The sequence below is a fragment of the Felis catus genome, chromosome B3 (genome assembly GCF_018350175.1).
Source record: "Felis catus isolate Fca126 chromosome B3, F.catus_Fca126_mat1.0, whole genome shotgun sequence".
In the NCBI taxonomy this organism is placed as follows: domain Eukaryota; kingdom Metazoa; phylum Chordata; class Mammalia; order Carnivora; family Felidae; genus Felis; species Felis catus.
In genome coordinates, this window is record NC_058373.1 from 143,914,226 (window position 1) to 143,940,855 (window position 26,630).

At 44.7% G+C, this 26,630-nt stretch overlaps 1 protein-coding gene across 16 annotated transcripts in view; it reads left to right on the forward strand.

The window, feature by feature from the left end:
- Positions 1 to 29: 29 nt before the first annotated feature.
- Positions 30 to 26,630, forward strand: part of WDR20 (WD repeat domain 20) — a 65,388-nt gene continuing 38,787 nt past the window's right edge. For 3 of the 16 annotated variants that reach the window (XM_006933136.4, XM_019833639.3, XR_002159020.3), the window contains exon 1: positions 39 to 349. In XM_006933136.4, the coding sequence (XP_006933198.3) occupies positions 101 to 349 (249 nt within the window). In that variant the 5' untranslated portion in view covers positions 39 to 100. Of the gene's footprint in view, positions 350 to 3,894; positions 4,053 to 26,630 lie in introns of those variants that run through there. The other 13 variants (XM_045060535.1, XR_006600012.1, XM_023256050.2 and 10 more) reach the window with 11 other exon arrangements.

Below are 26,630 nucleotides of genomic sequence, written 5' to 3' on the forward strand. Positions count from 1 at the left end.
AGGCGGGGGAGGGGGGGGGTAAAGAGCGAGAGCCCAGCACGGCGCCTGCGCGGTGGGCGTGATCCGGGCACTTAGGGCAGGATGAACGCTGCTTTCCAAGATGGCGACGGAGGGAGGAGGGAAGGAGATGAACGAGATTAAGACCCAATTCACCACTCGGGAAGGTCTGTACAAGCTGCTGCCGCACTCGGAGTACAGCCGGCCCAACCGGGTGCCCTTCAACTCGCAGGGATCCAACCCCGTCCGCGTCTCCTTCGTAAACCTCAACGACCAGTCTGGCAACGGCGACCGCCTCTGCTTCAATGTGGGCCGGGAGCTCTACTTCTATATCTACAAGGGGGTCCGCAAGGTACCGACCCGGGCGTCACCGGGGCCCGCCAGGGGCGTGGGCGGAGGCCAGGAGCAGGGCGGTGACAGCGGGGCCCAGGGTGACCGATAGGGGTGGCGGTCGCTCTTACTTTTGAGTGGGCCGGTAACTCCACTGGGGTGCTCCTGAGGAAGGGGGATTCACGAATAAGGAAGGTGGCGTTTCAGAGGGGTGGGGGCGGCGGAAAGGGGCCGTGGGGCACGGGGTTCCGCCTGGGAGGCCCCAGAAGGGGACAGTTGCTTTCTCTCTGGCAGGGTCCGTCAGGCTCTGACACTGCCAGGGAGCGGGCCTGCGAGTCCCCGGAAGAGGTGGGGTGGCCGTCTTGTCTGCTTAGGCTGCCTCGCCTCCCGGGAGTTGTGTGTCTCGCTCTGGGCTAGAGAATGGGGGCGCGGGGCGGCTGGGGAAGGTCTGGAAGGCGGAATCCGGGCGGCAGCGGAGGGCTTGAGACTAGGTCGGAAAGGACCTGCTCGGCACTGAGGGCTACTCCACCTGCTACCGACCGCACTGACACTTCCTAGGAGCCTCTGCTGGTGTTAAGACTCTTTCCGAAAACATCAGAAGGAGGACGGCTGTCACTTTCTCCGCCGGGGCGCCTTCCCCCGAGAGACTGTTAAAGAGGGTCATCTTGGCCCTTGTGGTATGGGAAGGACTGAGTACTACAGTTGGGAGGTCGAAATGATGTTTTCATGAACCAGGCTGGTTCATGGGTGTTCTGTGTGAGCGTGCCCAGATTGTTCTTGTCCAGCAAGTCAGACTATGTCCCAAAGAGGGAGGGATATGCCTTAAAAGCTACTTTACAAGAATCACTTTTTTTCTTGACGGGCGACTTCACATGAATTTTGTGAAGCATGTAATCATCCTTTAAAAAGATCTCTTCAAAAGGAGCAACTTTATTAGAGCCTTTCCTTTATTGGCTGTGTTCTCACTGAGAACTGCTTACCTTTGAGATTTGTGGTCTTTGACTTTTGGGAGAATAAGGACACTGATGCGTCCCACAGCACGTAGGCATGGATAAAGGTGATAACAGATTAATTTTTAAGTGTTTGGTTAGTGTGAAAGCAAATCGTACACACTGAAGAGTGGACGTTCTCTAAGATGTAATGTATCCAGAAGCAGTACGTTTGCTTGGTTTCTCAAGACCTAGGGAAAGGAGGGTGGTGTCCTGTTGTAGCAAGTTTTCTCATTTGGCCAGGGTGCATCTTTTCGGTTAGCGTTTGTGATGTGTTCTACTGTGTTTGAGGTTTGGTATTACTGAAGGTAAATCGCTTGACTTCATTTTTTCTCTTTTGGAATTGAGAAAGCGTCAAGTAGTTAGTAGTCTAGGAGCTAAACTTTTAGGCTTGCTCTCAACTTTTTTTGCTGACTTGTTGGGTGACCTTGGATGAGTTCTTTAGCTTCTATCCGCACCTCTTTAAAAAGAGAACATGGCAGTACTCACATTGTAATTTATACTATAACTGTAATGAACTTCAAAGCCTGAAACCCTCAGCAGGTGTAAAATATAGTTAAAATAAGCATTAAGAGTAATGTCAGGGGCACCTGGGTGGCTCAGTTGGTTGAGTGTCTGACTTGAGCTCAGGTCATGATCTCATGGTTCATGAGTTTGAGCTGCACGTCGGGCCAGAGCCTGCTTGGAATTCTCTCTCTTACTCTCTGGCCTGCCCCTGTGTGCTCGCGCGCGCGCGCTCTCTCTCTCTCTCAGTAAATAAACAAATAAATAAATGTTTTTTTTTTTTAACGTAACTGTCAAATGGGAAACTGCTATCTTGACATTGATACTAGGACTGAAAGGATCAACTTTTTCTGTGGAAATAAGTTTAGAATTTAAGTTACTAAAATTCATGTAAAATTTTAAAAATGCTTAGCCGCTGAATTTACCAGCAATTACTAGTGTCAATGTTACCTTTTTTTTTTTTTCTTTTTCTTTGAAGTGTATTATTTCTGAAGCATTCTGGTGGCAAACCTTATCTGGATCTGGTGGCTGTGGTTTGCATCATCAGAACAGCTCTCTTGCTTGAAAGTATCATAGTTGTGTTCTCTTAGCTGGATGCTATTCGATGAAGGTTAAAACTAGGAGAGCTTTCCAAGGTGTAATTTTTAAAAAAATGTTTTTTATGTTTATTTATTTTTGGGAGAGAGAGAGACAGAGCATGAGCAGGGGAGGAGCAGAGAGAGAGGGAGACACAGAATCTGAAACAGGCTCCAGGCTCTGAGCTGTCAGCACAGAGCCTGACATGGGGCTTGAACTCACCATGAGATCATGACCTGAGCTGAAGTCGGACACTTCACCAACTGAACCACCCGGGTGCCCCAAGGTTTAATTTTTTTTTTTTTTTAATGTTTGTTTATTTTTGATAGAGCACGCAAATGGAGGAGGGACAGAGAGAGAGAGGGAGACACAGAATCTGAAGCAGGCTGTAGGCTCCAAGCTGTCAGCACAGAGCCGACGCGGGGCTCGAACTCACAAACCACCAGATCATGACCTGAGCTGAAGTTAGACCCTTAACCGACTAAGCCACCCGGGCGCCCCTAGGAGACCTTTTCAAAACCACACCCCAAAATTATTTTAAATAAGACAAATCTTAAACATGTAGATTTGCCTCTAGCTGCATAATTTATGTGAGTTCTATGACTTTTTGTGAAATTTAATTTTCATGCAGTAACATAGCATTATATGGTGGACATTTCCATTCTCTTCTTCATCATGATTTTCTAAAACTGTTTTCCATGAATGCGTTTGCATTTACTTACTGTTATTTCTGAGTGTGTGATTGTTTTTGAGATTGTCTTTTCTGATTTTTTAAATTAAAAAAAAATTTTTATATTGAGAGAGCATGCGGTGCATGTGCAAGGGGGGGCGGGAAGAGAGAGAGAGGGAAGGGGGGAGAGAGAGAGAGAGAGAGAGAGAGAGAGAGAGAGACAGACAGACACTATCTTAAGCAGACTCCATGCTTGGTCCCTTGAGGGACTTGTTCCCACAACTCTGGGATCACGACCTGAACAGAAATCAAGAGTCGGATGCTCAACCGACTGAGCCACCCAGGCATCCCTGTCTTTTCTGATTTTAAAATAGAGCAGATAATTTCCTACTCAGATAGGAGTTATAACTCTGTTCTTACAGTTGGTCATTTTGACTGTTTTTATTCATTTTTTTAAATTGGGGCGTACAAAGTTTTACAACAATTAGTCGGATCATTCGGAAGGTCTAATTTGGAAACATACATTCGGCTTAAATCTGCATGTGAAATAAGTGGAAAATAGGTCTTTGAATACTTAAATCACGAGCTGTGTGCTGCCATTCCTAAAAGGAAGTATGGAGTTGTGGGGGGATGGAGTGGATGACGAGGTCATCTCAAATCTGAACTGAGGAGTGTATTCTTGGCCCTTTAAATAGATTTACAGGTCAGTTTGTAGAGCTAAACGGGACCTTCAGCTTTTGCAGTCTCACCCTCTCTGAGGAAGCCAAGGCTAGAGAGGGAGTGCAAACCTGTGTTACAGTTTTGTTTTTTTTTCTTTCTCATGGTCAGGAAGATGAAGCATAGCTGAATCTAAAGAACTGTCGTAGTGAGAAGGGACCGATCAAGCTTTTTGATCACGCGGATGCCATGGCCTCCGAGCACTGCAAGATCTACCCCAGCATTTTGCCATATATTATCTCTTCGAATCTTGATAGCAGTCCTGTGAGGTACAAGAAAGCGTCTTCTTTTTGCAGTTGAATTTTGCAGTGGAGTTCTTGTGTACGGAGATATAGTTTTGTGAAGTTATTTTGCTTAACTGAAGATAATATGAGCACTGATTTAATCCTGACGCTAATCATCTCAACAAAGATTTGAGGGACTACTATGATGATAATTATTCTAGATGGGGGATCTGCAGTAGAGCAAGACCCTGCCCCTCTCCAAAGAATTGTCAACTACTGGCCTTTACACCTTTTTATTAAGTGCTGGCCTTCCCTTTTTTTCTTTTCTTTTTTTTAAGAGATGGTTTTATAAAGATGCCGAAGGTAGCTGGGCTTATTGGACCAACCCTTTCATTTTATGAGATCCAATTTTACATAAATATGAATGGCAACCATTCAGATCTCAGTTTAGACATCACTTCCATAGCACATCCTGCTTTGAATTCCCAGGCTGGATCAGTTTTCCTTATTACATGTTCTCATAACATCCTGAACTTTGCCTTTCTAGCACTTTTCTCAATTTGTAATTCTCTGGGTTATAATCTGTCTCTCTATAAACAAAGCTCTCTCAGAAGAGAGATCTTGTCTTTTCTGCTTTCACTGTTTTCCTAGTGCCCAGCACGGTGTCCACCATAAAGTAGGCTCTAACTATTTATTTGTTGAGTGAATGACTGAATAAAATATCTATGTCCATCTGTGCCATACTTTAAAAAAGATTTTTACAAGCTAAAAAGCCTATTTAATTTTGGGCTCCCAAATGGATATTTTTAGTGGCTGACATCTTTTTTTTTCTTTTTTTTTTAAGCTTATGTATTTATTTTGAGAGAGAGAGAATGAGCAAGGAAGGTACAGAGAGAGACAGAGAGGGTGGGGGGGGGGCGCTGGAGGAGGGGGAATCCCCAGTAGGCTCCACACTCAACGCAGAGCTCAACGTGGGGCTCAATCTCACGACCATGGGATTATGACCTGAACCGATATCAAGAATAGACGCTTAACTGACTAAGCCACCCAGGCGCCTCGTGGCTCACAGTTTAAAAAAGACATTCAAAATTATTGTTAGTAGGTAACAAATTTAGCTTTCTTACAACTGGGAGATTGTGTAGCAAGAGACCATGAAGTAATGGAAAGTAACCAAATGACACAGATTACTTTTGATCTACTTCTGTCAAACCACATTACCTAACAAATCTAGGTACTAACAGACAACTTGTAAAAACTATACTCAGAACTACTTAACATTCAAATCAAAGAGACTTACTTTTCCCCTCCTATTTTAAGATTCCAGGCCACAAATGTGCTGCCCAGAAGTGTTACTGAAGCAATTCCTAGGGGGGGGGGGGGGGGGGGGGGGGGGGGAGGGGGGAAGAGTAGAATTGGATGGCTTTCAAGGTCTTTTCAACTCTGAAGGTTGTAGGAGTCTGTGTTCAATAGTTTTTTTAATGAAAATAAATGCATCTTTTTATTGGGAAGATGTCTTCATGTCTTGGAATCATTGCCTACTTCTTTAATGAGAATTGAGGAGTGTGGGGTGTGTTGTGAAAGCAAGTTGAACACGTTGTGATTCTAGGTGTTTATGCTAGAAAAGCACTCACTGTGTTGATGTGAAGCTTTGGCCAGAAGAGTCATTTAATAACAGCTAGAATATTTTCAGAGCGAGAGTTGTCCAGGAGTGCAATGGGTTGGCTTGGGAGAGAATGAGCATTCTGTGTGGGAGATAGTCTGTCTCTTTCTCAAAGACTGTAGGAGCACCTGTTGGTGACTGAGGGATTCATGCTCTGTGTGGGAGGGTGAGCTAGAAGCCTTTGAAAGGTTTTTTTCCACAGACTAGTTTTAGATACTGGACTGCTCCAGAGAAGGTCATGTTCACACCCTTCCCTCCATTTGTAATTTTCACATCTCTCTGCTCTCTCCATTTCTAGTTTAGAAAGAGGCTTAGGAGACCAAAGCTTTTTATATCAAATTTACTTTGAGAAGTGTTGTGCTTAATTTAGTGGGGCACATGTGAAATTGGAAACCGTAGTTTTTTTTCCCATCAAGGGCTACTTAATGTCTTCTGAAATATTGATACTTATTTGACTATCAAATCTTATATACTGAAGGGAAGCATCTTAATTTGTCTCTTAGAACAGGTAGAGAAACTTTCATATGATTCTTTGGTTCTGTTGACCTTGAAGAAGAGGATGGTGATGAGATTTTTGAAAGACAGAATGGGTGGATATGACCGATGGTAAGCAGCTCTCAGAATGTGTCCTAGAGACCCATGAGATAGTCATGAGTGTCATTGTTTTAGTAAATAGTTGTGGGGCACGCTTAGCAGATAGGAGGTGCTCCTCTAGATGCTGGGTTTAGACGAAGTCTCTGCCCTTAAGAAACTTGTCACCTATGTTTATTATCATTGAATTAATCTAGTGACTTCATTTATTTAAGTATTTATTGTGCTTTGGTAGAAAACTTGAGCAAGAATCAAAACAGTGGATTTTATCACTGACTAGTTTGGCTATATGCCTAAGAACCTTGTTTTAAAAATAAATGTGAAGATTTTTGTAATCTGATATCTTAGAGAACAATTTTATTTATATTTCAGTGAGATTAGTTTGTGAAGAAATATGAAATGTGGCCCTATTTGGTTATGTAGGAATAAACTTCAAAAGCAGAAATAACTTCAGTTGGTAGACATTCTCTGTTTTAATTTTCAGGAGATTTTATTTTTATTTGTTTATTTAAATGTTTACTTTCAAGAGAGAGAAAGAGAGCTAGCAGGGGAGGGGCAGAGCGAGAGAGGGAGACACAGAATCTGAAGCAGGCTCCAGGCTCCAAGCTGTCAGCACAGAGCCTGGAGGGGCTCAACCCCACCAGCTAGCTATGAGATCATGACCTGAGCTGAAGTCTGACGCTTAAGTGACTAAGCCACCCATGTGCCCCCCCTTTTTAAATTTATTTTTTTAATTATTTTTTTAATGTTTTTTACTTTTGAAGGAGAGAGAGACAGAGCATGAGTGGGGGAGGAACAGAGAGAGAGGGAGACACAGAATCCAAAGCAGGCTTCAGGCTCTGAGCTGTCAGCACAGAGTCCAATGCAGAGCTTGAACCCACGAACCCTGTAAGATCATGACCTGAGCTGAAGTTGAACACTTAACCAACTGAGCCACCCAGGCACCCCAATTTTCAGGACATTTTGTTTATTTATCATTAATTACCATCTTTTTAATGTTTATTTTTATTTTTGAGAGAGAGCACGCGTGAGCGAGTGAGAGTGGGGGAGGGGCAGAGAGAGGGAGACAGAATCCCAAGCAAGGCTCCAGGCTCTGAGCTGTCAGCACAGAGCCCAACATGGGGCTCAAACTCACAAATTGGGAGATCACGACCTAAGCCAAAGTCGATTGCTTAACTGACTGAGCCATCCAGGCACCCCAGGACATTTTAAATTGTCAGTGACGAGTTACCTTATTCTCTGAAAATTTGGCATCTTTGTGTTGTTGTGTGTTTTTTTTTTTAAGATTTATTTATTTATTATTTTTTAAAGTTTATTTCTTTTGAGAGAGAGAGCCGGGGAGGAGCAGAGAGAGAGGGAGAGAGAGAGAATCCCAAGCAGGCTCTGTACTGTCAATGCAGAGCCTGAGATCATGACTTGAGCCAAAATCAGGGGTTGGATTGAGCCACATAGGTGCCCCGGCGTCTGTTTTTTTATAATACAGTGCAAGGTATGTCTGGCTTTGGAAAAAATCCTCATTAATCAAGAGTTTATTGCAGACCTGTTATGTACAAGGTACTGGTGTCTGTTGCGGGTGTTGTGAAGGTGAAGGAAGACCCTTCCGTCCGTGAGTGAGGAGCTTGTCTTTTTGTGCTGATAATTGGATTACAAAGTAGAAGGCTGTGCTGTGCACGTGGTATAAGCAATGCAAATACCAAGTGGAGTTCGGGAGTAAAGGTGAGGTGGAGAAGTGTTTCTCTGCCTAGATGGAGAAGAATATTGGGTTGGATTTCAAACAGATGATTTGCCCTGAAGTGCATATAGATCGCATTTTTGTAAATTTTAAAACTTGCGTCTTCGTAGTCGTAACTTCAGAAATGCTTCATCTTCATCTCTGGTTGAGGTTGAGCTGGCGATCGCTCTTACCTTTTAGCATTTTTCTCAACTTCACAGCTCCTCTGCCAGTTGGTAATTTGTAAATTGAGCCCTGTTTTGCATTCTCTTTTGTAATATGGATTTTTAAAAAGTAGGGTATATTGTACTAAAAACATGCCAAGTCAATCTCTGCTATGTTTTTATTTTGTAGCAGTAGGAAAATGTAGATCTTACAAGAAAGAGGCAAGATTTTGTAAGAAAGAAGCAGCCTAACAAAGAAGCAAGGTTAAGAAGGAACTTAGAAGGTTTTTGTATTTTACAAGTAAGAATAGGAATGTTTTCGCGTCTTCTCAAGCAGCCACATTGCAGATGAGCTCTGTGGCCTGGCTCAGTCTTTCCTTTGGTTGGTGCAGTCCGGCCTCACTGCTGCACTGCCCGTGTTTCCCTGTTACAGCAGAACTGGTACAGGTGCTCCTTCTCTTTACTTACTTTGATCTTCATTTCAGAGGCGCTGTCTTAATGTCTCATTTAACAAATATTTGAGTGGTTTTGTGTGAAAAGCAGGACACTAGACTATGGGAAATCAAAGAAGTAGGAGACATGATCCCTGACCTTGAGAGGATTATCGTTCGACCAAGGAGATAAGATACACACTCATTCATTCTATCAAGATTTGAGTGGTTGCTCTGTGTTGTTGAGACTGAACCTCTGCCATCAAGGAGCTCACAGTCCAGTGGAATAGAAAATGACTTACTCATCCAGCTAACATGTATCGGACCTGTAGACCCAAAGGCAAGTAAGACGTAGTCCTTGGCCTCAAGTGCCTACCATCCAGTGGTGAGATGGGCGAGTAAGTAGTGGTGAGACGTGCACACTATTCACTTATTAGTGCTGCCTAATCGGAGTAGAATTTAGGGGATGTATCAACCTAGATGGGCAAAAACTGTAACCGAATTCGAATGTGTCCTTCCAGTTGTGGATTTAGTCAGCAAATCACAGAGGCAATGTAACAGACTTGTGACTTTATCACCAGTGAAAATCACAGGTGTTTGCGTATCACATTATGGTTGTTGCAGGTGGATAGATGTCACAGTCATCACTACCTCGAAGTTACAGTGGTTAGTGGATCTGCACTAGAGCTTGTTACAATGTGACCTGAAGAAACTTTTATATAACTAACTGTTTAAAAAAAAAATTTTTAACGTTTATTTATTTTTGAGACAGAGAGAGACAGAGCATGAATGGGGGAGGGTCAGAGAGAGGGAGACACAGAATCTGAAACAGGCTCCAGGCTCTGAGCAGTCAGCACAGAGCCCGACGCAGGGCTCGAACCCACGGACAGTGAGATCATGACCTGAGCCAAAGTCGGCCGTTTAACCGACTGAGCCACCCAGGCGCCCCTATAACTAACTGTTTTAATAATTGATCTCTTTTGTAATCTTTTGTATTTAAAAACATCATTGTGAGAGGAGTCCATAGCACAGAAAGCTTAAGCACCCTGGTTTTGATAAGTCTCAATTTACCTTTTCTCCTGTGTCACGTGTGATGGAATGTAAGAGTGACCGGTCTCTCCTGTCCTGTTAAGTAACACTTCTAGCTGTGTGAAGAGGCGTCTGTTGGTACTTGGGGTGGCTTTTCACTCAGCAGTTGATTATCTAGGATTCTAAGTTGGCCATGTCTTGTGTTGTTTTTCTTTCTCTTCTGGATTATTCCTTTACTCTTGCTGCCCTAACTAGAGGGAGGAATACAAGAAGTACTTACAAGGTTGAGTCTTGTAAGAGTGTTTCATTGGTTCAGATCATAGATGATTATGATACAGTGTTACAATGTGATATTTGTCTTAGTTGCAGTAGAAAGGGAGAGGCTTTAACAAGGTGATGTTTGAACTGAGTTCTGGGGGCACCTGGGTGGCTCAGTCTATGAAGTGTCCGACTTCAGCTTAGGTCATGATCTCTCAGCTTGTTAGTTCAAGCCCCACATCAGGTTCTATGCTGACAGCTCATAGCCTGGAGCCTGCTTCGGTTTCTGTGTGTCCCTCTCTTTCTGCCCCATCTCCCCCCCCCCCCCCCCCCCGCTGCCATAAATAAACATTAAAAAAAAAAAGCTTTATGAACTGAATTCTGATAGGTGGGTGGGGTGAAGGGAGAAGGGATTTTAAACCAAGGCGACTAGAGACTCAAGGCCTGAGGATGTGGCATGACTCCTTGAAGAGTCACTGTGAGGGTTGAGGCTTTAGCAAGACCTGATTAGACCTGATTAGAGGACAAGATTATCTTCTTTCTTTTTTTTTTTTTTAATTTTTTTTAACGTTTTTATTTATTTTTGAGACAGAGACAGAGCATGAGCAGGGGAGGGGCAGAGAGAGGGAGACACAGAATCCGAAGCAGGCTCCAGGCTCCGAGCTGTCAGCACAGAGCCCGACGTGGGGATCGAACTCACGGACTGTGACATCATGACCTGAGCCGAAGTCGGACGCTCAACTCTCTGAGCCACCCAGGCGCCCCAATTATTTTCTTTCTTGACGATCATCCAAATGTTGGCTATATCCTAGCTTCTGGAACTCTTAGTATGATTTTTAAAATGATTTTTTTTTAACGTGTATTCTTTCTTTTGGTACTACTTCTGAGGTAACGTACTACATTAGTATCTGGTCCTCCTGTGGGACTCCTAGCACACTGTCCTTTCGGCACTCGGGTCATCGGATTGTATCAACCCCGTCCCTCGTTGGACCCTCATCACTTCCCATCATATGTCAGAGATTTTGGCTCCTACTACACTGCCACTCTCTCCAGCAGACTCCTATCTTAAATGCTGTGGCTAGTCATTATAACCCCCTCGCACTCACCGTCCGTTCTAACCCGGACTCAATCAACGCCGACAGCAGAAGGGAAGAAAAGGCCTTTTCTGGCCCCCGCCCACTTGGTATCTGTCCTTTGCCCCAATTTCTCAACTACTTCTTAAAGCCAAGCCCCTCTAGTTGGCAGCTTGGACAGCCTCAGAGTGTGGTGCACAGACCAGCACCATCCGCGTCGTCACCTGGGAGCCTCTGGGAAGTACAGAATTAGGCCTCATGCCAGACTTACTGAACCAAACTCCACATTCCTAGAGGGTCTCCGGGTAGTTCGTGTGCTCACTGAAGTTGGAGAGACATTGGCGTTTACTGGCTTCCTTTAGTTCTCAGTCAGATTATCGTACCTTCCTGCCATCTATTTCGAGTGTATAATTCAGTGATTTTTAGTGAATCTACCAAGCTGCACAACGGTTACCACAGTCCAGTTTTAGAACACGAGGGATTGTTTTTAAATTTAATTTTGTGTAAGTTCCAGTTAATGCTAGATGAATAGATTCTAAAGATCTGCTCTACAGCAGGGCCTATGGTTAACAACATGGTGTTGTGCCCTGCAGAATTTAAGAGGGTAGATCTAATGTTAAGTGTTCTTACCACAAAAACAAAAACGAAGGGACATGAGGAAACTTTGGGAGGTGTTGGGCGTGTCTGTTACCTTGGTTATGGTGATGGTATCATGGGTGTGTGCATCTGTCTGAACTCAAACTGTATACATTTAACATGTGCAGTTCCTTGTATATTAATTATACTTCAGTAAATCTATTAGAAAAAATTTAATTTAATGTTTTAATTATGGAAGACTTTTATGTGCTTCCAACATCAAAACTGTACAACACTTTCTGTTCAGAGATGCTTAGCTTCCATTTCTGTTCTCCCTGCAAAGCTCTCTCCCTCTGCCTATAATCATTGTATTTGTTTTTGACTCATCCTTCTGTTGCTGTAAGAATAAGATGACATTTGAGGAGAGAAGAAATTGAGGGAGCACACTATGGTATTTTGTGTCTCAGTTTTTTCCACTTAATTATATATATATTGGAGAGCTTACCATATGTGTAAATAGAGGGCTTCTTCACTCTTTTTTTATAATTGCTTTTTATTCTGTGCTATGGATACATATCACTATCTTTAATTATTGTTATTACAAATAACGCTGCAGTAAATAACTTTGCATGTATATTATTTTGCACGTAGGCAGGTATATTAACAGGATGTATTTCCAGAGGAGGTACTGCTGGGGCAGAGGGTTGATGCCTACATATTAAAGTTTTTTTTTTAATGTTTATTATTTATTTTTGAGAGAGACAGAGGGCAAGAGGGGAGGGTTAGAGAGGGAGACACAGAATCTGAAGCAGGTTCCAGGCTCCGGACTGTTAGCACAGAGCCTGGTGCGGGGCTCAAACTCAGGAACCTTCAGATCATGACCTGAGCCAAAGTCGGATGCTTTGTGCACCGACTGAGCCACTCAGGTGCCCCCTTATGCATTTTTGACATGTATCATCAAATCACCGTCCCAAGGGAGGGGTTGTATCATTTTGTACTCCCACATGAGAATACCTGTTTTACCACAGCCTCACCAACAGGGCATGTTGTCGAACTTGCATTCGATCTGATAGGGGAGAAATTTGTATTGTTTTTGTTTTTCCCATGTGATGAGAGTGCTTGAGCATCTTTCTATATATTAAGAATTGAATGTATTTCTTTTTCTACAGACTGTCTCATATCCCTTGCTCATGTTTCTGTTTGGTTGTTGGGTATCTTAAGTTTTAAAAAAAGGAGTTCTTTATGTATATTAGGGAGATTAGCCCTTTGTGATACGAATTACAGATGTTTTTTCTTTCATTTGTCATCGGGCTTGTAACTTTGCTTAGGGGTGTGTGTGTGTGTATTTGTTTTTACCTTGAATAATTTTCATCCTTTTTGTGGTTAAATTTGTAAATTTTTCAAGTAAATTTTTATAGATAAACTAGTTGTCCTCCAAAGTTTGAAGATGAGGGAAGAGATTTACATTTTAATATTTGAGAATTCGGTTCAACAAAGACTTTTGTAGGAGCAAGAGGTAAACATTGAAATGTGCTGTAACAGGAGCTGGTGGATGGTGATTTGCTGGTAGTTTTTATGACTTAATGTACTTCAAATATGTTAGGTATGATTTGGTTTACGAGTAACAGGAAACCCAGCTCCAACAAGGTGTTTCAACTTTAAAGGGGATGCATTGGCTTATGTTGAAAATTCTAGGGGTGAGGTGGGCTTCAGGTGCCAGCTCAGTTTGGCTGAGACTCTCTTGGTTCTGCTTTCCACTTTGTGTCAGCCTGGCCGAAGTGGCCAAACGGTGGTAGAGGTCCAGGCTTCACATTTCTGTAACACATGGTCCAGAACGAGAGCCAGTATCCAGGATGAGAGTGAACAGGTCTTCTAGTCATTTTCTCAGGAGAGTGAGAAAGATTGTTTCGTTGAGGCCGCTGGCAAACCTCCTCTTGGACCTTTTGCCCCAGACTGGATTACCAGCCCATTCCCATGGCCAGGGAGGTATGTACCGAGTGACTTCTGGCAAGGAGATTGGATTCTCTCATACCCTGATTTCCCTGGAGCCCACTCTGGAGCTGCGAGTAGGTAGCAGACAGGAGAACAGATCTACACCTAGGTGCTGGGTAGGCAACCAAGAGGTGCAGACTACACTGAGCGTCTCACACCGGCTCAGGTGTCAGGGACCCAGATGGAACAGATTTTTCCTTGAGCTCCTGGTGAGATGCAGGAATACAGTGGGGAAGGCAACGCACTGCAGTTGGAGGATGGCCGGGCTGCGTTGTATTCCTGCGCAGTTGAGAAACCTCCTTCCTAGGGGCAGCCAGGGGGCTCAGTCGTTAAGCATCCGCCTTGATTTCTGCTCAAGTCATGATCTCACGGTTCGTGGGTTCGAGCCCTGCATCAGGCTCTGTACTGAGAGCATGAAGCCTGCTTGGGATTCTCTCCCTCTCTCTGCTCCCCCCCCCCCCAAAATAAATAAACATTAAAAAAAAAAAAAAAAGAAACCTCTCTTTCCTTTGCTCTTGCTGTTTGACTGCTATGAATGCCCTTCCACTTTTTCATACAATTTGGAATTTTTTGTTTGAATCTCTGTCTCCCCCACTGGATTGTGCAATCTTGAGGGCAGAAGCCATCTTATTCACCCATATCCATCACAGAGCCTGTACATAATAGGCACATTGTGTCGATTTTAAATGAACGAATTCGTTGAGATTGTAGTCCTCTGAGGATTTATTTGAGTAAATGAGATGATCTTTTAAAATCCCTGTCACAAGCCAAATATGGTCGCTGTTAGTTACCAAAGCTCGCAGAGGCCGGATTGCCGACTCCTTTTGCTTTTGTTGAGAGGCTCCTTAGAAATTAGTCCCGACCTCGAATCTTGTGCTGTTCCTCTGGGCTTTTGCAAGAGGAGGCTGTGGCTAGAGCTTTGATCATCTGGAGCTAGCTTTGTTTGGAAGCTGCATCTTCCTTGTGCTCGTGTCCCAAGCAGAATTGCTCATGCTGTCCCTTGCAGTCCCTTTTCCTTCTTCCCACTTAATCACGGGAAACTGTACAACTCCTGACATGGTGCTTTTCTTTCCTCCGGATCTTGGAGCAGGTGTGCGTGTGCTAGCAGGACCGAGGTCGGGATTGGCTCAGCTTGCTCCGAAAGTGGGGCGCAGGTAGAGCCGGAAGGGCAGAGTCCTGACTGCTGCACGGTCCATTTGCCACTCCTGGTGTCCCTCCGAAGGCTCTGCCCTTTAGACTCTTCTGCCTTTCTCCTTCTTCCTCGTGGCCGCCTCTGCTCGTTGAAGTCTTTAGTCCCTGCCTCCCATCCTTCCTTCCCACTCCGGTCCTGGCGACCTCTGGGGAGGTTTTGCGTCCGCTGCACAGCGCCTGGGGCACCTTGGCTTCCTCATCCACCCCCAGCCACCTCTCTAGTCCACCCGGGGCACGGACTTCCATAGTGATGCCCCAGGTCTTAGTGGGGGCTGAATGGGCTTCAGCCCTAAGTTACTAGTTCAGTTAGAAACATTGTCCTGCTCCAGTGTGACCTTGGCTCCCGCTTTATTTATTTATTTATTTTTATTTTTCTTACTATTTCTTTCAAAGAAACTTCTTTAAAAGTTTATTTATTTAGAGAGTGCATGAGTATGAGTGGGGGAGGGGCAGAGAGAGAGAGAGAGAGAGAGAGAGAGAGAGAATATCCCAAACAGGCTTCGTGCTGTCGGCCCAGAGCCCGATGGGGGGGGGGGGGGGAGGGGGAAGCTCAGTCCCACAAACAGTGAGATCATGACCTGAGCCAAAATCAAGTCAGACACCCAACCAACTGAGCCACCCAGGTGCCCTGACACTTTCTCCCTTTTTGACCCACGCCTCTCTGGCCATTCACTACTTCATCCCCTTTGCCAGTTTTTTCTTCCCCACCTACCTCACCTTGAACTGGGCCCTGTTTGCTTTTCCTTGCTCTCTCCTATTCTAAGTCTCTCTGTTTTCTAAAATTGTTTATGTCTTCCCCCCCCCCCCCCCCTTCCCCAAAGGAAAAAGTGCTTACTGCAGTAAATTAATCCAGTGGGTGTTCCCTTGAAAGCATGGATCCAGTGGTTGGGACAGGTATGTGCTCTGGCAAAGCTCCTTCTCTGTCACCATCGGCTCCAGATCCCAGACCTTCCTTCCTGATGGTGACTTTTGCCAGTTCCTTCTCCTGTTCCTGTTGCCTTTCGTTGTCTGGACCGTCTGTTGGCGATTGTGGATGTGGCCATGACTGGGTTGGAAGTGTGCTCCCCTCCTCTGCAGAGCTGTGACCTGCTCTGGGGCCCAGGCACTAGCTGGGCTTTGCCCTCTTGTTCGTATTTTAATTCTTCCCAGAACAGGGTTACAAGAGTCTGTCAACTAAGATTTTGTTTCAAATACTCAGCTACTGTTTGTGAATCTGTTGTAATCTGTATTTCCTGTTTTCTTTAGGTTTGCTCTTTTTCTAGCTTTCTGATTTGACAACATAGGTTTTTAGCCCTTTTTCAAAAAGTTTATTTTATTTTGACAGAGAGCGAGCGCACGCGCACAAGTGGGGAAGGGGCGGGGGGGGGGAGCGGAGAGTATCCCAAGCAGGCTCCCCACCACCAGTACAGAGCCCGACACGGGGCTCGAACCCACAAACCGAGAGATCACGACCTGAGCCGAAGTCGGAGGCTTAATCCACCGAGCCAGTCAGGTGCCCCTAGCCTTTATTTTTAATGATGTGCTCAAAACTGTAGGATTCCTTCTCAGTATTGCTTTAGCAGTCTTCTGTATGTTAGATATGTGGTGATGTCATTGTTATTAAGATCTAGATATTTTGTTATTTCAATTTTTAGTCCCTCTTTAACCCTTGAATTTCTAAGCAGGCACTTTTTAGTTTCTATTCATGGTGTTTAATTTTGTTATTGATCAATTTATTTGCATTGTATGGTCCTAAAATATGTTTATTGATATTCGCTACTTGAAATGTGATGAGACTTTTCTTTGGTCCAGTTAAAATGTTTTCCACGCGATTTAAAAGAATGTATATTCTCTTTGTTAGGCCAAGATGACATGTCTGTGTGCGCATGTGTGTGTATGTGTGTGTGTTTAAGTTTTTAATGCCGTTCGCAGTGTTTGTATTTTTACAACTTTTTTGACTACCAGTTTCTGATGTGATAAGTATCTCTGATTCTGGACTTGTCAATTTCTCTATCACTTTTTGCTTTTTTGAATTTTCTTTTTGTTTATTTTTGAGAGACAGAGAGAGACAGTGTGAGGAGGGAGGGGGAGAGGGAGACACAGAATCCAAAGCAGGCTCCAGAGCCCGACGCGGGGCTTGAACCCACAGACTGTGAGATCATGACCTGAGCCAAAGTCAGACGCTCAACTGACTGAGCCGTCTATGCGCCCCACTTTTTGCTTTTTTAAATTCAGAATTGTTAATCTTTGTAGATTGTTCTTTGTGTTGGCATATTGTACTCTTGATCATGTCTAATTTTGCCCAAAATTCTGTTTTGAGGATTGGAAAATCAGTTTATTTTTGTTAGTATTTGCATGGAATGTCTTTCTATTCCTTATTTTTAACTTACATAGTTTTTGTTTTCAATGTGTCCTTTTAAATATTTTCTATTTCATTATTGTCTTTGGCACTTTCTTCTCTGCCTCCCTCTCTCCCCTACCCGCTTTCCCTCTGTCAGGAATCTCGGTTGATTTTTTTTTTAAGTTTATTTATTTTTGAGAGAGAGAGAGAGAGAAAAAAAAGTATGAGCAGGGGAGGGGCAGAGAGAGAGAGAGAGAGAGAGAGAGAGGGGAGAGAATCCTAAGCAGGCTCCACACTGTCAGCACGGAGCCTGATGCAGGGCTCGAACCCATGACCTGTGAGATCATGACCTGAACCCATGAGCTGAAATCGGATGCTTAACCAACTGAGCTACACAGGCGCCCCAGTAGATTTTTTTAAGTTTTTTTTTTTTTTTCGTAATCCTCACACCCAATGTGGGGCTCAAACACACAACCCCAGAGATCAAGAGTCACATGCTCTTCTGACTGAGCCAGCTGGATGCCCCCGGAGTCCTGATTGATTTTTACTTCTGAAATACACCTTCACTGCCCTCATGGTGCCTCCCCTGAGCACCAGCCGCTCTGACTCGCCTTCTGCTGTGCCCGTGCTCCGCTCTAACTTACTCTCTACACAGGAGCCAGTGCGATCTTTAAAAAGCGAATCTGGGGGCACCTGGGTGGCTCAGGTGTTTAAGTGTCTGACTCTTCATTTCAGCTCAGGTCATGATCTCATGGTTTATGAGTTCAAGCCCCGCGTTGTGCTTTGTGCTGATGGCACAGAGCCTGCTTGGGAGTCTCAATCTCTCTCTGCCTCTCTCCTGCGTGCGCGCACGCGCGCAGACACACACACACACACACACACACACACACACACACACACACACACCCTCGCTCTCTCTCAAAATAAATAAACATTAAAAAATAAAGCATATTAAAACATTAAATTAAAAGTGAATCTGTTCATCACTCCAGCCCAATAAGATCTTTCAGTGGTTTGAGTTGCTTTCAACATTGAGAACAAAGTGGTCAACATGCCTGCTGGGCCCTGATCGAGCTGGCCCTTGCTTTCCTTCCATCCTCTCCTCCTTTCACTGTGTCTTTCTGGCGTCCTGCTTTCCTTTTCGTGTCTTTCACCAGGCTTCCTTACCCTCTTGCCGCAGATGCTTCCGGGCTGGCTCCCTTGTGTGGGGGCCCTCCCACTCCCCATCCCCTTTCCCCTTCACTGCGTAATTCCTGCTCCTGCACATCGTAGCTCCTGTGTGGTTTGTGCCAGGCCTCTTACCCTGACCTCTAGACTAGGGCAGGTCTCCTCCTATCGTCCACCAGCTCGTCTCTCTAGCGCGTGTCTTGGCAATAATGGAGTAACTTGCATTTGAAGTTTAGTGTCCTTCCTCTCTCCCCACCCCCTAAGGCAGATTGCCAGCTGAGGAGGGCTGATTTTCTCCAGTTCACTGCTGGCTTGTGCTTTTGATACGTTATAGGCGCTCTGTGAGTATCCGAATGAATGGAGACATGTGTAAGTGACCGTCGTTTGTTTCTGGACGGTGGGAACATTAGTATTGTCGAGCATATTGTCTTGTACGTGGTTGGTATTGGGTTAAATGTTTTTAAACAAAGTAGTCTCTGATCTGTCTCGTTGGTGTTTTGTGAGCTACTGCATTTAAAGAACAGCCAGCTGTTGTGTGTGCCCCATTTCTCCCTTGTTCCTCTTTCCCCCCCTTCTCCCAAACATGTTTTCCCCATACACCTTCCCTTAGCACTGGCAACCAATGGAGGCATGAAAGAAAACAGAAATCTGTTCAGTTTTAAACGTTTTCTTGGAAGAAAAGTTTGCTGATCAAACTATTAAGTTTGCCCTGTAAGAATTTGTCCTTCGTTGGTGGCACTAAAAAGGAAAGTTATTCCCCCTGCAGTTCAAAGTAGGGTATGTTTATGGTAGAAAATTCAAAGAAGAAAAAAAATCCCATGTCCAGCAGCGGTTAGTATTTTGTTGTTTTTTCTGCCAGTCCATTTTTGGTGCTCAGTTACGTATTTTAAGCATAATTTAGGTCCCTGCAGGGGTGGGTGCTCATTAAGTATTTAGAGAGTGAACCCAGGTATGGATTCTTTTTCAACTTTAAAATCTCCTGCAGCTCCCTAGTTTGGTTTGCAGATAAACATTGCATCTTGTTGATGGTGTTGATAACCTAGAGTAGCTGAGCTTTGTTCTTTTTAGATGAACCTATTAGGTCGTTGTAGAAAGTTGCTTGGGCTAAATTGGAGTCACCGGTGACTGCTTTCTTTTTCTCAGTGTCCAGACCTTCAGCGGTGAAGGCTTTTGGCCCTGACTTAAGATACGTCCAGAATCTGATCACTTCCCACCTCCACCCTTGCCTCCCCAGTGTAAGGAAGCATCACTCCTCAGTTGGGTTATTACTGGGGTGGTTTCTCAGTGGGCTCCCTGCTTCTCACGGGCTCTTCTGGTGGCAGCCAGAATGATGTTTAACACAATATATAGGTCAGATCAGTTTTTCCAATGCTGAACAGTTTCTGATGCTTTTTCATCATTAGGATCTGGTGCCTTCCCTCTCCCAAGCCCCTAGTGTGGTTTGCTACCTTGCCCGCCCTCACTCCCTCCATTCTGTTCCTTGAGGAGGAGCCCAGCGACCCTCAGTCGCACGCTTACTTTCCCGGGCCAGCCACAGGGCTGCCTCCCCCGCTTCTTCACAGCTCTGCCCAAACACGAGCTGTCAAAGAAGCTTTCTGTTACCCTGCCCGGAAGTGTGCTGCAGTCACCCTCGCACCCTTGGTTTCCGACTCCCCTTCCCCGTCCCTACCGTTCTCTGATGCTCACGGGTGACTTGTCCGCTGACTGTCCCCTTCTAAAGCCCACGAGAGGAGGGTTTACTGTCTTTGCTGCTGAGGCTCCAGCACCTGACACGGTGCTCGGCGCAGACAGAACTCGGTAAACTTTGAATGGGTGGTGAAAGAGATTTGTTATCTCAAGTGACATAGTTTGAAAATCTTCATTTAGGATGTAGGTAATATGACTTCTCATAAGCGTATTTTCTTTTCTTTTCGTGTTTTTTTTTTTTTTTTTCTTTTTTGAAGTAGGCTCCATGCCCAGGGTAGGGCTTGACTCACGACCCTGAGATCAAGAGGCACATGTTTTGGGGCTCCTGGTGGCTCAGTCGGTTGAGTGTCCGACTTCAGCTCAGGTCATGATCTTGTGGTTTGTGAGTTTGAGCCTTGTATCTGGCTCTCTGCTGTCAGCTGTCAGCGCAGAGCCTTTTTCTCTCTGTGCGTGCATGCTCGCTCTCGCTCTCTCTCTCTCTCTCAAAAATAAACGTTAAAAAAAAAAAAAGAGTCACATGTTCTACCCTCTGAGCCAGCAGGGGCCCCCAGGCACATTTTACTTTTAAAATAGGTAACCTAGGGGCGCCAGGGTGGCTCAGTCAGTTAAGCGTCCGCCTCTTGATCCTGCGTCAGGTCTCGATCCTCAGCGTCATGAGTTCAAATCATGCACTGGGCATGAAGCCTACTTGAAAATAGTGGGCGCCTAGGTGGCTCAGTCGGTTACGGCTAAGCATCTGACTTGGGCTCAGGTCATGATCTCACGGTTCGTGAGTTCGAGTCCCTCGTTGGGCGCACTCGTGCGCCACTTCGGGCAAGCTCATGCCCCAGCTCGGGTGAGTCCTGCTTCTCTCTCTCTCTCTCTCTCTCTCTCTCTCTCTCTCCCCCCCCCCCATCTCTTTCTCTGCCCCTCATGGGATATTCTCTCTCTCCCCCTGTCCCCCACCCCTCACTCATTTGCACTCTCTCTATAAAATAATAAAATAAAATAAAATGTAATATTCACATGATTCAAAATTCAAATGGCCTGCAGTGAAAAGTCTCTCATAACCTGTCCCTAGCCGTCCTGTTACCCTGCTCAGAAGTAACCATTGTGAAGTTCCTGTGTATATTTCCAGAGATGACCCCTGGTCCTACACAAAGAATCTCAGGCATACTCTATTCCTCCCTTCTTTTAAAAATGTAAACTTTAGTATCGGCGCAGTTTTGCACCTTGTTTTTTTGTTGGTTTGTTTTATAAAATGCGTTTTGAGGATTATTCTTTGTCAGTGTGTAAAGAGCTTCTTTATTTGGCCAATAGCTGCACAATATCCCATTGTACGAATGTACAAAATGTACAATACTTCCCCTTTGGTTGGACATTGAAGTTGTTTCCAGATTTAGCTATTACAGACTATGCTGCAATAAATAACCTGTGCATATATCATTTTGCCGTGTTGCTAGTACCTGCAAGGAGTAAATTCCTGAGTGGAATTGCTGGGTCAAAGGACATGTGGGTTTGTAATTTTGATAGATACAGTTACCTTGCCTCCCACAAGTTGTTCCAATTAATGCTTCAGGCACAACATACTATTATCTGATCTTTGCCAATTTGGCAGATGAAAAATAGTGTAACACTGTAGTTCGGTGTTTCTTGAACTGTGAATTAAGCGTCACTTCATGTACGTAAGAGGCATTTGTATTTTTTCCTGCATAACTAACTTGTATCTTTTATTTTTCTTTTAATTGAAATATAGGTTACATATAATGCTACAATAGTTTCAGGTATATGCCTTTTCTGTGAGTTGTCTATGACCTATATCCATTTTTCAACTAGGATTTTGGTCCTTTTATGTAAATTAGCCCTTAATCTGTAGTTGGAGTGGCAGCATTTGGTTCCATTTGTCAGTTGTGTTCTCATTTTGCTCATGGTGGTTTTTCTTGGGTAGAATTATTTTTGTTTTCGTAGACAATGTATTAGTCTGTTATCTTATGGCTGTGGGTTTTGGGTCCCAGTTAACCTTCCTAATTTTATTTTTAAAGATCCTCATGGTTTCTTCTTGTACTTCTGAGGTTTCATTGTTTATATTTGATATATCTTTGCTATTGCTGAAATTTATTCTGGTATAAGATATGGAATAGGGTTTCAAACTCTTTTCTTTCCCCCGGAACAATCTTAGGATTTCCTGATCTCTCCTGTCTTTTATGGAAAATAATCTGTCAGCAGTTTTCTCTGAACTTCGAGTGATGTAGACCAGTGGGCCATGATGTCCTGTGTGTTTTTTCATTTTAAGTTATGTTTCTCTTTATCTTGTCACTATTGACCTAAAAGTGTTGATTGAGATACAGTCTATTCGTGAGCATTGTTTTAAAACAAATTTTGTAGACTTTTCCTCTGGCAAATAAAAATCAGATAGTAATAAAGGTGCAGTGACAGCTAACATTATGCACTATACTTAGGGAACACGTTCGGTAACTGAGGAGATACAAGGTTTTCCTCTCCTATTTGAGTGAATTATGTTTGCGGTCTCTTAGCTCCCCTGATTAATGCCTGGTAACACCAAATTAATAAACAGTAGGCCCTAATGGGGCTTGATTCTCCTAGCTGGTAGACCCTTTCGTGGACCACCATCTTGTAGAATGTACGTTCTAAAGGTCCTGGCTGTTGGGATAAAGGTGCCTCAGGATCACCTGTATCACAGTCACCAATGGGCCTTCGCTGCTTTTGCTCTTTCCGTTTCCGTGCGACTTAGCCTGGCCTTACCTACTGTCCCATCCCTGCTGGCACTTGTCATTTTCACCATGTGGCTCACTTTCCCAGGATTCGTAATGGCTCATTTTACTCAAACCACCAAATACGAGCTGAGCCTCGTAAGAAAGTTAGCCTTTGAATGGCTTCTTCAAAATCTATCAGTTCTTGCGATGAGATTCTCCCAGAGATACTAATTGGCCAAGCTGACCTTGATGTCCCTGCTTGGTCTGTCTGTCTGTCTGTCTTGGTTTTCTTCATAGTGCCGCCTTATGCCTTTCTGCTCAACCATCCCATTGCCTAGGTATTTGACTTCTTACCTTTACAGAAACTGTCAGGCCCCTCTTCCTTCTCTCTACCCTTGGAGCGGTGGTTCTCTTCCGGGAGGTGTTCAGCCAGCCACGTCAGCACCTCTTCAGAGCTTGTGGGAAGGCAGATTGCAGGGCCCTGGCTCCCCCAGCTGACCCAGAAACGCTGGGGGTGAGGCCCAGCAATCTGTTTAACTAGCCAGTGACCGGTGTGCTGAGGTGTGAGAGCCACTGCTTTATGGCATGTGATTTGAGGCTCTCCTTACAGTAAACCCTCCGTGAAAGCTTCTTGGCTGTTTAACATATAGATTGCGTTAATAGCTGTTGATTAATTTGTGTATCATTACAGCTACCGTGTATTGAACACGTACTCTGCTGGCATTCAGCTGGGCGCTTTCACATCCTCAGATGCTTCGTAAAATAGGTAGTGGTGTTTCCTACTTTAGAGGCGAAGGGAGACGCTGAGGAATGAGGTCACGTGCCAAGGCCACACAGCTGGTAAGCGGCACGGGCGATCTGTCAGACTCCGAAGCCAGTGTCCTTCCTAGCACGCACACTGTCTTTCCTACAAATCCTTTTCCCCAAAGAGTGCGTGTGACTACGTGGCTGTCATCTGGGCACGTAACAAATGATTGTAATGCCCATATTTCTGGATTTCCCTCATTATGTTCTTTCTTTCTTTCTTTCTTTCTTTCTTTCTTTCTTTCTTTCTTCCTTTTTCTTCCTTCCTTCCTTCCTTCCTTCCTTCCTTCCTTCCTTCCTTCCTTCCTTCCTTCCCATAATTTGTTTTTAAGCAATCTCTGCTCCTAGCGTGGGGCTTGAACTCACGACTGCAAGACTAAGAGTCCCACACTCCACCAACTGAGCCAGTCGGGCACACTCATTGTATTACTCTACTGAACAACAGCCTATCAGCTTTTTTGTTTTAAAGGGAAGCATTTTATTTCCTTTTTCTAACATTCATTCGCTTACTGTCTGTCAGAGAAGCAGGTGAGAGAGCCTTTGACATCATAGTCCAGGCTCTACACATTCACGTACCTGACCATCACATTGTAATGTGCCACTTGTAGTTTTGTGTCAGAAATTAACCTGTACTTTCATTGAGGTACCACACAGTTCTGGCCTCTGAACTTAATTTTTATAACTTTCAAAAATTATGTTGCACTGAATTTTGGTAAAATCTTAATGGACTGAAAAATGTAATTTTGCTGGCTCTGCTTTGGTCCAGCCATGTATGAAAGTGAACAGGTTATCAGAGTGAGCACTTCTTGACCCAGGGCACAGTTGTCATTTCTGGTGAAGGGACAGGGCTTGTCATTTAGGTTCTCTGTGCTCTTTTTTACCTCTCTGACCTCCTCCACTTCTTACCCCCAACACTGACACACATTTTTGGACAGGCAACTAAATAGGAAAATACCTTTATCTTTAAAGATATGAGGAATCAGGGACGCCTGGGTGGCTCAGTCGGCTGAGCAGCCGATACTTGATCACGGCTCAGATCACGATCTCCCTTTTGGTGAGTTTGAGCCCTACTTCACTCTGCACTGACAGTGTGGAGCCTGCTTGGGATTCTCTCTCTCCCTCCTACCCTGCTTGTGCTCCTCTCTTTCTCAAAAATAAATAAATAAACATTATGGGGCATCTGGGTGTCTCAGTTGGTTGTCTGACTTCAGAGCAGGTCATGATCTCGTGGTTCACGGTTTCCAGCCCCACGTCGGGCTCTGTGCCGACATCTCAGAGCCTGGAGCCTGTTTTCAGATTCTGTGTCTCCCTCTCTCTCTGCCCCTCCCTGCTCATGCTTTGTCTCTCTCTCTCTCAAAAATGAACATTAAAAAAATAAGCATTAAAAAAATAAAATGCCTATGAGGAATCAAATGCTTGTTTCCTTGCTAACTCATGATTATTGTTTGATTGCATTTAGCAGATGTAAATTGATGTTACTTACTTAGCTCGTACTTACGTGAGCACTTTGTGTTGCCACTCTAACCACTTACACATTTTAACTCCTTAGCCCTCTATACGTGGTGGAACTCTTTTGTTACCCTTATTTTCCCATTTTGTGGAAACAGTAGAGTGGAGAGGCAAATAACTAGTCTGAGCTCATGGGGCTGGGAACAGCAGGAGCTGAGTCTGACCCAGCCGTCTTAGCTCCACAGTCTATGCTCTTAACTGCTCTTCAGAATGTAATGTAGGTTTCCAACCAGATTTTTCTCTAAAACGTTTTACTCTGCACTTTGAAATGGTGGACCGTTCCATGTTTTTGTTTTTCCAGGTTAGGACTATGTGGAGGATGGGATTGACATGTGAGCTCTCACAGAGAAATAACTCAGGTCCTTTAAAAATGTTAATTAATTGAGGTGTTTGCCGGGGACTCAGGCAGAACGTGTCCTAAAATGATGGCAGGTGGCCTTCTGGCCTGGGACACTGCGGGGCCTGAACAGCGGCCTCATAGTGCCTTTCCCAGCCTCGTCTTGTCCGGGGACAGGCCCTGGCTGGCTCTCTGTGCTTTGCCATGCTCCTCCTCCTTTGGGGCCCTGGGTCGGCCATGGTTTCTTGCTGCCTGACCTTCATGCATGTGGCTTGAGGTCCAAGGACTTGTGAGAACAGTACAAGCACTTGGACTTGCTGTAGACAATAAGACACTTGGAAATGGGTGTCACGTTGTTCTGTGTCTCTTTAGATTTAAAGACCTACATGGTCGAAGTACCACCCGAGAGACTGTCTTTTGGTCTGTAGCCGCAGGTGCTGCTTATAGGACCTGCTGGTGTTTGGAGCCTCAGCCTTCGTTGTGACCACACGCGGCGTCAGGCTGAGCTGCGGGCGGGCGTTTCTTTGGCTGTCAGCATCTGCAGCCTCGCTTAGGGCTCCCGCCTGTCCCGCCATCCTTTCTGTGTTGGCGCGCGTCCCTGCTGGCCAGAGCTTTCTCATCGGGCATTTGACTCTGCTGCAGAGGGAAGACTTTCCGGAAGGCAGTCAGGAAGTTGGGAAGGAGCTGTGGTAGTGGGCTTTGGCCTTGGTTGCTCAGGACGGCCGGCTTGAAACCGTGAATTATCAAGCAAGCTATTCCCTTCTTAGCCAAGAGAAGGCTGGCAGTGGTCCGGACTTACCTGTGAGCTTTGCGCCAGCTAAATGAGCGTCATTGGGTTTATGCTAAGCTTCGTGAGCTTTGCAGAGTCTTCTGTATTTCTCTACTCTGTGTTATAAATAATAGAATTTCAACGTCTGACAGCTAGTTACTGTTTGCTGTAGAAGCAGGAATGCCACAGGTGAAAGGAGAGGAGACAGAAGTGAGGGCATTGGGTTAGGTTACCCTGTGCTTTCCCCGAGCTTACTGGGTATAGCCCACTCACAGCCAGTAGGACCAGAGCTCCAAGGGTAGCTGCTGGGTGAATTGATGTATGATTTTAGGCAGTTTACATCTTTGGTTTTAAGTTGCAGCATCCTTTTTTTTAACTTATTACAATTTTTTTTTAATGTTTAGTCATTTTTGAGAGAGAGAGGAGCAGAGAGAGAGGGACACAGAATCTGAACCAGGTTCCAGGCTCTGAGCTGTCAGCACTCCTGAACTGTGAGATCATAACCTGAGCCGAAGTCGGACCCTTAACCAGCTGAGTCACCCAGGCGCCCCTTAAGTTGCAACATCTTGAGAGCAAATGTGGCTTTTTTAAAAGCTCCACTTTTATCTCTGTCCTCTGATTCCATAAACATGAGACTGAACGTTAACCAACATTCATATGAG